At 53.7% G+C, this 10,883-nt stretch overlaps 1 protein-coding gene across 3 annotated transcripts; it reads right to left on the bottom strand.

Moving 5' to 3' along the window:
* Positions 1 to 242: 242 nt before the first annotated feature.
* Positions 243 to 9,922, bottom strand: SLC6A7 (solute carrier family 6 member 7). Of its 3 annotated transcripts, none has more exons than XM_079320034.1 (14): positions 9,804 to 9,922; positions 7,714 to 7,906; positions 6,923 to 7,054; positions 6,118 to 6,352; positions 5,506 to 5,644; positions 5,111 to 5,245; positions 4,382 to 4,485; positions 4,017 to 4,141; positions 3,532 to 3,644; positions 3,321 to 3,452; positions 2,898 to 2,997; positions 2,495 to 2,595; positions 2,123 to 2,290; positions 243 to 1,000 (listed from the first exon to the last, which is right to left on the bottom strand). In XM_079320034.1, the coding sequence occupies exons 3-14, from the start codon at positions 7,026 to 7,028 to the stop codon at positions 785 to 787; spliced, it is 1,674 nt and encodes a 557-aa protein (XP_079176160.1). In that variant the 5' UTR covers positions 7,029 to 7,054; positions 7,714 to 7,906; positions 9,804 to 9,922; the 3' UTR covers positions 243 to 784. The 3 variants fall into 3 exon arrangements, with proteins under 3 accessions (XP_079176160.1, XP_079176159.1, XP_079176161.1); XM_079320033.1 differs by having other exon boundaries at positions 9,389 to 9,885; XM_079320035.1 differs by lacking the exons at positions 4,382 to 4,485; positions 5,111 to 5,245; positions 5,506 to 5,644 and having other exon boundaries at positions 9,389 to 9,885.
* Between the last annotated feature and the right edge of the window lie 961 nt (positions 9,923 to 10,883).

Genomic DNA, 10,883 nt, shown 5'->3' with positions numbered 1-10,883 from the left:
CCAACCCTTCTCCTTCCACTGGGAAAAGCAGCACTCAGGGCAGGAGCCACACCTTGGAACTCCCTTGGCAATAGACACATGTCCTCCTTGGACACTGGTCCAGCTGAAACCTGTCCCTGACCTCCTGCACACATGAGGGACAGGTTACACCATCCCTTCCTTCAGGTCACCCCAACCCTGCCAGGCACCACAGAGAAGAGACACCCTGACCCACCAAGGTCCTTGGGAGATCTACAGCCTGGTTTGTTCATAAAGCCTTTTCTTTTATTCTTCTACTTGTTTTTAACTACTCATTTATTAGGTCAAATTGCTTTAGGAGGACGCTGATTTGTGCTGGTTTTGCTGGAATACCTCCATGGCACACTCTGTCCTCGGGGCACGAAGGCTGTTACAGATTCTCTCACATGTGTTTATGGGTTATTGGAGTCAAATACAGACAAAGAGAGAACAGGTCAACACAGGAGCTCCTTCTCCTCTTCCCCACCTCCCACAGCCTGGACAACCCTGAGAGGGGACGGCAGGGCTGGGGCTGCGGGTGGGAGTGGGACAGCCCTGACACTTCAACCAGACACTGTCACACAAACACACAGACTCATCACACAGTTTGTCACACTGAACAAATACACACTGGGAAGGCAGGGCCAGGGTGGTGATGAGGAACCTGGCAGGGTCAGCAGCTCCTGACTACTCCTTGAAAGACCCCCAAGCTGTCCTGAAGTGCTGCAGTGCAACCTGTGCAAAACGGGAGGGGAGCTCCCACCAGCCTATGGGACCCTGGGTCCCCTCAGATCATGGACTCCTCCTCATCCTCCTCCTCCATCTCCCGGTCCACCTGCATGGCCGTGTTCTCATAGCTGGTGATGCCCCCGTATTTCCTCATGTGCACCATCAGGGGTTTGGGGGACTGGCTGCCAGCCAGGCTGGCCACGTACACTCCGGTGCGGTTCTCCTCCAGGGACGGGCCCCAGTCCATGGCCGGCCGGCTGGCCTGCTGCACTCGCTGGGAGGGGACAGGCCGAGGGAGCACAGGCACCCTGACCCTCCCCGGGCAGCACCCCACCCTGCAGCACCCCATTGCAGCCCCCACCCTGCAGCATTCCACCCTGCAGCACCCCATTGCAGCCCCCACCCTGCAGCACCCCACACTGCAGCATTCCACCCTGCAGCACCCCATCCTGCAGACCCCCATCCTGCAGACCCCCACCCTGCAGCACCCCATTGCAGCCCCCACCCTGCAGCATTCCACCCTGCAGCCCCCCATTCTGCAGATCCCCACCCTGCAGCACCCCATTGCAGCCCCCACCCTGCAGCCCCCCACCCTGCAGCCCCCCACCCTGCAGCCCCCCATCCTGCAGACCCCCACCCTGCAGCCCCCCACCCTGCAGCCCCCCACTATGCAGCCTGAGTGTCTTGCTGTGGGCTCGAGAGGTGTCATGGTTGGGTGCTGGTGGTGAGGGCTTGCAGGAGCCCTGTCCACTCAGACAAGGGTGTTGAGTTAGGCCAAGTTTAGGCCTTAGTTTAGGTCAAAGTGGCTGCTGGCTGTGCCACAGTGCCCATGGCTGTGTCAAGCAGGGGATTGCTGCTTGGGGAGCACATCAGGCTCTGCTCCTTTGCTTTTAGCAGCCTGGCAAGAGCAGTGAAGGAGTGAAGGGCTGGGAAAGCTGTGAGCAGCCAGCAGCTCTATCACCTGCTCCTGGGAGAAGCCTTTCAGTGCAGGGATCCCATCTGGGCTGCCTGCACGGGCTGGCAGCTGCCTGCCCTGCTGTGTCCCTGCTCCTGCAAACAGGTGCAAAGTCCCAGGTGCCCCTGGCCACCCCACACTGGGGACAATGTGCTTCCTCACAGGGCACAGCAAGTTTTTTGGAGTGGGAATGCACACTGGGATGCCCCTTGGGCAGCAGTTTTGCTCAGTATGTGCCTGGCATCATGGGAAGCAGCACTGGAAATGCTTTGGGATGTGCCAACTCTCACACCTGGTGGGTGGCAAGGGGGAATGGGACACCCACTTCCAGGAGGGAGGATACAGAAACTTCCAGAGGATCCTGACTAGGCAGGGGTTTGTGCTCACTGCTGCATATTTCTGGGGTGCTGCCCAGCAGTGTCAGGCCCCAGCACCTCATACCTCCCACAGTGTCCCTTCCTCTTGTAGCACAGCTGCCACCATGCCCACGGGGATCATCAGGCAGGAGAGCACTCCCATGAGGATGCCCAGGACCTCTGCCCAGGTGGGGAAGCGGTAGTTGCCATACTCAGAAGGCTGGTACTTGACAATGTTATACACCAGCAGAGCCTGTGGGATGTGAAGAAAGTGAGGTCAGCCCAGAGCTCTCATGCTCAAAAAAGGCCTGGAGGTGATGGACACCTCCCAGCAGAAGGATGGTCTCTGGGGCAGAAGATGCCAGCAGAGTAACCTATCACACTGGGAGGTCACCCAGGGATACTGGCACCACCATGGCTTTCCAGCACCACCCAGAAGCTCAAGCTGAGCAGTTACCATCATTGTTGCTGGGGATAGGACCATCCAACAAGCTCTGAAGTAGGGCCCAGGTTTGAATCCCAGCATCATGTGGATATCTCGGCAGAACCTCTTCATGCCTGCAGGACAGAGAGGCACTCAGAAGCTTTGATCCCTCTCCTAGAGCCTTGTGCCTGTACCAGGCTGCAGTTTGTATCCTCCACAGCAGTCCCCCTCCCATCTGGGAGATGCAGGTGTGGGGCCCAGCTGATGCAGTCTGAAGGACCAGGCTCAGCACCATGTGTCTTTGGAGAGGGGAATCAAGTGATAGCCAAGAAGAAACAAGTGGGAGTGGAGTCTCATGCTCCATGGTGAGGCTGTTGGCTACCCTACTGCTCCCTCTAAATCTCTCTTTTCATACAGACAGCACATACACCCTTACCATAGACACGTGTCACCACAAGGCAGGTGGTGATCACCACCACCATGAGACCAAAGCCAGCACTGTAGTCATCCAGCAGGACCAGCCAGTACATCCCACCCTGTGGAGAAAAAGCACACAGGCCAGCATCTCCAGGACCATCATCCCAGTAAACCTCCACCCATGTCCTCTGACTTTTGGGGACCCTGGGGAGGACAGCAGTCAGCAGCCTCAAGAGACATCAGCCTCCTTATAGAGCTGGTGTAGGGATGAGAATAACATTGTGTCACTCTCCTTGGCCCTCACACCTTCTGGAAGCTGAGGCTCATCTATCTTTCACCTGGTTGTCTGATCATACATCTGAAAACTTGGCTGCTGCCCTAAGTTCTCCCTAAAATGAATCCCTAGCTGGTCCCCACAATGGACCCATCCCCACAGCCATACCTCTGTGGTGAGGATGAGCCCCATCAGGAAGAGGGCAATGCAGATGATGGCTGAGAATGAAGCTTTCTTTGGCCTCAGGTAGTAGGGGAACTCATCTGTCACTGCAGTAACGATGGTCTCCATGAATGCAAACTGCAGGCACGGGAGGAGAGGGCCCTGAGTGCTCAGGCTGCCTGGAGTCCACAGCTGGCTCCATGGGATCTGTCCTTACCTGGCTGTCCAGGCCCAAGGTTAACAGCATGAAGAAGAACAGGAATGACCAGAATGGAGAAAGGGGGAGCATTGTCATGGCCTGGGGATACACCACAAATGCCAGACCAGGACCTAGGGGAGGCAAAGGACAGCAGGGTGAAAAGGTGGTGACAGAGCTGGGCATGGGGGGATGGAGGAGAGGAGAACTCAGCAGAGCAGCACTGGGGCAGAGACTTGCCAGGACTCTGGCAAGATGGGCAGGAAGGGTCCTGTGTCAGAGGGTGGAGAAACAGCCTGCTCCTTGCTCAGTCCTTCATTAGACATCATTTATTACTCAGTATTTATACCATAGGAACTTGTCTGCCCCTTCCCTCCCCCCGGCCAGCTGAGCATCCACCTTCATCCCTCATGCTGACACCCTCAGGTGCCTTCCATTGTGGAAGGAATGCTCCTCAGCACACCCAGGCAGAGGGGGAAGGAGAAAACATCTTCATTTGGCCTCACCTGCTTTTGCTACCTGGTTAACAGGGACCCCAAGCTCCTGGGACATGTATCCCAAAACGGAGAAGATGGCAAACCCTGCCAGGATGCTGGTGATGGCATTGCCCAGGGTTACTATGAAGGTGTCCCTATGGAGAAGGAAGATGCTCTGAACATGTTTTCTCCTTCCTGCCCTACACCAGTGCACAGTGGCACTGCCAGCCCCAGGTGCCTCAGTAAGGTGACCCAGTGACTGTCCCTTCAGTGCAAGGAGCAGAGCAAGGTGACTGTGCTGCACCATGTGCTTCTGCTGGCTTTGAATCCACCAGCTCAGGTTTTCACAGCTCTCCCCAACCCATAATGTTTACAAGACAGCAGCTGACTCCCACCTGTAGATATTCTGATGGAAGGTGTTGTACGAGGCGAAGGTGAGGAGGCCCCCAAAGCCCACCCCAAGGGAGTAGAAAATCTGCAGGGCTGCCTCGATCCACACCTGGGGGAAGGAAGCAGTTCTGAGGAGAGCAGGGGTTTGGAAACCTCCACATGAGGAAGATGGCTTTAGAAATCTGCTTCCCCAGAGCCCTGGCACATCTTCCCCAGCACTCCAAGCATGCACAGCCTGTGGGATATTTGTCTTTCCTTGTTAACGCTCAACACTCATAGTGGATCAGCTGGCCAATGGAAGGGCTAATAAGAATGTTTTAGGGCCAGCCCAGTGTGGCATTAAATGCCCTTGTAAAACTGAGGCGGGGGGGTCTCTTGGTGACCCCCACTCCACATGCTGGGATTGCTTGAGAACAGCAAACAGTCAAATCCACCATCCCTTTAGCCCATCACAGGGGCTGGGATGATCCTGCCCATGGTCCTGGTACTCAAGGGAGTCTTGGCACCAACCCATCCATGCAGAGCCATAAACACACACATGGGGTGGGGAAACATGGCAGTAGTGGCCCAGACAAGGTGTGGGACAAAGACTTTTGGTCTTGGAGCAGAGAGCTTTAGGTTAGGGTGTGGCCAGAAAAGACACTGAGTAAGGGAACTGCCTCTCTTGCATTCAGGAAGTGGCAGGAGAAGGTTCATTTTTATGTCTTGAACAAATTGCACAACATCCCACTCACCTTGGAAGACAGCAAGTGATCAAACTGGGGTGTGAGGTAAAACTGGATCCCCTTCCAGGCCCCCTCCAGGGTCACGCCACGAATGAGCAGCATCACCAGGATGAGGTACGGGAAGGTGGCAGTGAAGTACACGACCTATGGGGGAGCAGAGCCAGCTGGGAGAGCTGGGAATGAGAGCACGGCGTGAGTGCTGCCCCCATGCCCTGTCCCTAGGGTGGGACACATCACCCTGGGGTCCTTGGGCTGCAGCAGGGCCAGTGTGTCAGCCCAAGACATCCCCAAAATATCTTATACCCAGCAGATGCTGTTTGTGGGTCTCACTTTCCCAGCGGTGCAGAGTCCCATGCACTGGTGAGCATTGCTGTTGGTCCCCAGAGAGACCAGCCAGCCCTTACCTTGCCAGAGGATTTGACTCCCTTAAGGATGCACAGATAAACAATAGTCCAAGAAAGGAGCAGGCACAGACACAAGTTCCAGCGGATCTTGCCAGGATCCCCGATCCCCGAGCTGCCTTGGATGTGCAGGACATACCGGCTAGGGAGGAAGGAGAGCTGCTGGTGAGCAGCCATGGGCTGCCTTCTTCCAGAGGCCCTCTGGAAGCAGAAATGCCTCTGCTGCCAAATACCCTTGTCAACAATCATGGGCACTGGCAGCTCCTTGCCAAGCAAACGGGAACAGTTGGAGTGATTTCTCCACCATGCATTAGAGCCCAGAAGGGATGCCTGGTATCTCGAGAGCAAATTCCCAGCCATTCCAGACGTGGGATGAGTTTTAGTCTAGCATATCTCCAGGCCAACAAAGCAGTGCTGGAATGTGGACACCTCCCACATCCCAGTGGCTCAACTGAGCTGCCACCCAGAGCTGAGCACACGAGCCCATCGCTGCACCCACACCACCAGCCACGAGTGAGACCTGCAGCATCTGTGCTGTGAGACGTGCAGATCCCTCCCCCTCATCCCATCCCCATCCTCTCCCTGGCCACCCCAGCCCCGGGCTGACCCCGTTACCTCCAGTACTCCTCGCTGGGGCTGACGGTGTTGCTGATGTTGACGGGGAGGCTGCTGTTCCCCGCCTTGATGACGTGGTGGTCCAGGCACAGCTCGGTGTTCCACCAGTTGCCACAGTGCTGCCAGGGCAAGTCGCTTGTGAGGGATGCAAAGAGGTAGAAGAGAACGTAAGCAATGATCATATTGTAGTAAATGGCCACCAAGGAGACGATGAGGATCGTGCCCATGCCAACGCCTGAAGGAAGGAGAGGGTAAAGAAGGAGTGAGCTGGAGCAGAGCAAAGCACATCCAAAAGCAGGGTCAGACACTGCACCTCAGCAGCCAAATGATCAACCAAGTCCAAGGTTCACCTGCTGGGGGAGCCTCTTATTGCCATTATAGCATTTGGACATGCCTTCTCTGTCTTGATGGTCTATTGCCTCATACAAAAACTTTACAGCAGCTTGATGTTGAGAATAAAATTATCTGATTTTTTTTTTTAATGCTTTATTCTTGCCTTTGTTTTTAACAGGTACTGCTTAGCTTTCATGCTTTATTTTGTACAATAGATGGCTTAATAATCTTCATGCCATTTCTAGAGCTGGTCATGCCATTCAGAACCCTCAAAGACTGAACAATCTCATGCATATCCTGCAGCTACTAAAATAGCTATCTCAAAATTCCTGCCACATCTTCCCACAGATTCTTTTAATTCTAAGGATCTAAGGATTCTAAGCTGTAAGGATCATGGGATGCTGCTGGTGCATGTCCTCATCAAAGAGCTCTTGCAGAGGTCCCTCAGAGGCTCTGGACTTCACTCACGCACCTTTAAAGAGAGGGCTTATCTTCCAGACTGCCAGTGGCCCCAGGCTGGAGAACTGGCCAAGTGACAGCTCCATGAAGAAGATGGGGATCCCACAGATGGCCAGCATGATGAAGTAAGGAACCAAGAAAGCTCCTGCAAGAAGAAAAAAAAAAAAATCCTGGAAGTAATACAGAACAAACACCTAAAAACCATCTGTGACAGGGCATAAAGCTCATTTAATATGTGTGGCACTGAGGGATCTACATCAAAATCAGGAAGACAGGGAGGAGCAAGAGCTCAATGTTAGTGCAGGAGAAAGGGGCTGTGATTCACCTGGTGCTATGCTTCCCCTCTGCTCCCAACTCTCTATTTTCTTTGAATCTTTCATAAACAGCATTAAATTCTCCAATTGTTATTGCTCTTGGAGAAATTGAACCAACTTTTTTCAGCATCACCCAGGGCTCTTGCATTGCAAAAGGTTCACTGCCTCCTTTGATAGCTGGGAAGTGTTTGCTGACACTTCTGAGCCCTGGAGGACACCAGACCAAGAAGCTATGGACACCAGGAGAGCTGGTGTTTGGTTCAGCATGGAGACTGATTTCTCCAAGGCCAGGAATACAGAGATGGGCTTGCAAGTCCCTTCCACACAGGGATACAGGTGGTTAAAGCCCTAAACAAGCATGGGGATGCTTCACCCCACAACAAGTGTTAATTTCCAGCCCCAGGAAGGGGAAGGGATGTTTCTTCAGGGATATTCTACCAGCCCAGGTCAGTGGGTGGGAGTCTGACCACTGCAAAGGATGCCCAAGTACCTCCTCCGTTGGTGTAAGCCCTGTAGGGAAACCTCCAGACGTTCCCAAGGCCCACGCAGTATCCGATGCAGGAGAGGAGGAAATCCAGCCGTCCTGTCCAGTTCCCTCTGTCTTCTGGGCACTCGGAGCCCAGGTCCCCATCCTGGCTGCTGGGGCTTACCAGGAGATCTGGTGTCACTGGCTGAGTGAGGGACTGGGGTATGGGAGAGGGCAGACAGGGGTTGAGCAAGGAATAAAAACAGAGAATGAAGAATGGGAGAGAGGGAACAAGTGCCAAGAACTTGTGAGTGAGTTTGTGACCCCAAGCCACAGCATTGACACTTGTCCCTTGGGAACACCCTGTCCCTGCAGCTCTCTGCTCCTCACCTCAGCCAATGCCCTGCTCTGCCACTGAGCAAGCACAAGGGATGAATGTGAGCCCACAGGGGCAGAGCACCCCTGGGAAAGGTAGGATTGTCCCACTTCATTCTGGGAAGGTTCACCAGGACTCAACTCACAACCCCAGCTTCCAAAACATCCTTTCAGAGGGCCACAATAAGCTGGATCTCCTGCAGAATGTGGGCAGCAGGAGAAGCCCTGTGGTGTGCCAGGGAGCATGAGACCCAGCCCTGTGTGTGCTGCTGTGCCCAGCACTGGGCTGGCTGCCATCAACTGCTCCTTGCCTTTTTCACACTTTCCCAACTGCCAAAAGCCTGCACTGTGGGAATTTTGTGATACTCCCAGTTGTCCCTGCTGAGAGATGAGAGTCCTCCTTCCAGAATTCCTAATGTGCTCTGAATCAATGCAGCACAGGCAGGGCATTAACCCATTCCCTTCCTCCCCACTGCCGCAGCTCTGCAAGTGTGAGTCCTGCAATCCGTTTGGCTTGGGTGATGCACCAGGAGGGCACCTCCGTGTTTGTATGGATGTACATCAGGTTTGCTGTGAGGTGTTCAGTTTGAATTCCCCCAACTTCCTGACCTCAGGAGAGCAGGGAAAGCATCCCCAGTGACTCCAGAGCTGAAAACCTGAGCCAGCAGCTGCCAGATGAGATCCCATCACAGATACACCCACAGTAAAACCAGGCAGCACAAAGGGGTGGAATGAGGATCCTGTCCTGTGCCACCGTGTGTTGCTGTGCCCTGGCTTGGGAGTTTGTCATGTTTGTATTGAGGCACAGGAGGATTCTGCTGAGAAGGTACCAGAACCAGGCAGGAGGAGCTCATTTGGGAACTTTCTCTTCTTGGGCTCTCTGAAGAAAAGAAGCAGCCATCTCCCTGTCCTTGTTCATAGGAACAAACCCATGGGATGTGGCTGGGGGAGAGGGACCTGGGTTTGGAGGGGTCAGCCAGGAGTTGTGGGTCTCCTGTGGAGTGTGCACCAGTGCTCAGAGCCTGCAGCAGATCCCAGTCCCCAGGGAGCCAGAGCTGGCTGGTGATCAGAGCTCAGTGCTGCCCTTTCATGGCCTCAGGGAAGGTGGCAGCCACCTCCTCTCTTCTCCCCCTCCTCCTCTCCAGCTGGACTGGACTGGAGGATGCTCCTGCTGCTGGTTCCCATGGAGACACAGAGCCAGGATGCTGAAGAGAGGGCTGCCAGCCTCACCCTGCACAGGGTGCACCCCAAACCCCCAGCTGCTGGCACTGCAGACATGATGCTTGCAGCCCAAACACAGAGGCAAACTCCTCCCCATCCCCACCTGGTGCACAAACACCTCGAGGGACAGAACAAGGGCAAACTGTTCCCAGAGCCAATTTGAAATGTTCAGCTCCAGCAAAGCTGTTACACCAAAATCCTCTGTGAAAAACAGATCCCTGCTGGATACCACCATCACAAGGCAACGGCCAGAAGAAAAAGTTGCAAAAACACAAGCTGAAAAGTCAAAATATGACCCAAAGGTAATGTTGTTGCTATAAAACCATCACTACCTGACAGCCCTCCTGCAGCTGTTCAGCACAGCTCTGTGGTATAGCAACACCTCCAAGCCATGGCCATGCCTGCTAATTAGCCCAGCACACACAGTGTGTGAGCCACAGCTGTCTGTGCTTGCAGGAGATGGGCAGGCTGCTTTGGACTCCTTCCCAAAGATTTCAGCAGCTAAAATCTAAATTCACAAAGATCCCTGCCAGGTAGGGGCCATCACAGTTGGGTCTTCCCCCTGTCAAATACTGGTTCCCAGTCCATCACATTGGGTTGGGAAGCTCTTGTTTTCCAGGTTTGAATCACAGAAAACCAGCAAGCAGGGATGCTAGGAGATCATTACATCCTGATGCCTAATTCCTGCATCTCTGAATCCTAAACACCTGCAGGAGGGCACAGGTAGAGCTGCAAGATCTCATTACATGCAGGTGCCCGTCCGTGAGATGTAGCACAGAAATCAACACAGAAGCAACAAGAAATGAAAGGAACCAATGGGACCTTTTCCAAACTGTAAATGGCACGTTCCCCACCTCAGTCAGCATTTCAAGGGCCATGGAATGTAGCTTGTCACTTGTGTCTCAATAATGACTGCCTCCCTTGTTAATATCTGTATCTGGAGCTCTACAGCTCAAATTTAGGACCCCAGAGTAGAAGGCAGAGACCCCTCAAGTGGCAGATAAACCTGAAGGACAATGACAGTTGTCCCCATGGGACAAGCTGAGGAGATACAGGTCAGGGATGCTGCTGGAAATCACACACAAAGGTAGCTCCCTGGCTGCAATGCTCAAAATTCTCCCAAATCCCAGCCTTTCCATAGAAATCACAGAAAAACTGGCCTATTTGCCTCACTTGAAATGAATTTCAAAGCATGATATTTAAGGCTTCCAGCCTATCTATGTCCCAAATCGCAGAGGGAAGCATACCTCCCTTCCTCTGACTGCTGGAAATCTCACACACCAGCTTGATTCTAGAGCCTTTTTTAGGATTAATGCTCTCTTTCAGCCCCTGTCATAACAGAAACTCTCTTTTTCAGCAGCAGCTGAAGTGCTCCAGTATTGCTCTAGTCCTTTCCACCATCAGCTGCCATCCTTCAAGCCGGGCTCCTGTCTTGCAGTTATAAACAGACGGGGACTAACAGCTCCCTTGGCAACCACGGCCTCTTTGAACACAGCATCACTTTCCATTATTCACCAAAAGATGCTCCCAAAGAAGTCAGCAAAGCAAAGGTCACCGAGAAGAAAAAGCGCTTTAGTCTCTGCCAAGATAAGAGCTCA

This window comes from Erithacus rubecula (genome assembly GCF_903797595.1).
Source record: "Erithacus rubecula genome assembly, chromosome: 16".
In the NCBI taxonomy this organism is placed as follows: Eukaryota; Metazoa; Chordata; class Aves; order Passeriformes; family Muscicapidae; genus Erithacus; species Erithacus rubecula.
This window is presented reverse-complemented; position numbering and strand designations above follow the sequence as displayed.

Coding starts and splice junctions, on each gene's coding strand:
- SLC6A7 (XM_079320033.1), bottom strand. CDS start 9,520: ATGGTGGTATCCAGCAGGGATCTGTTTTTCACAGAGGATTTTGGTGTA. Junction 7,907..9,388: donor TCGAGGTGTTTGTGCACCAG/GTGGGGATGGGG, acceptor CCCATACCCCAG/TCCCTCACTCAGCCAGTGAC. Junction 1,001..2,122: donor AGGAAGGGACACTGTGGGAG/GTATGAGGTGCT, acceptor GTCCCCTCCCAG/CGAGTGCAGCAGGCCAGCCG.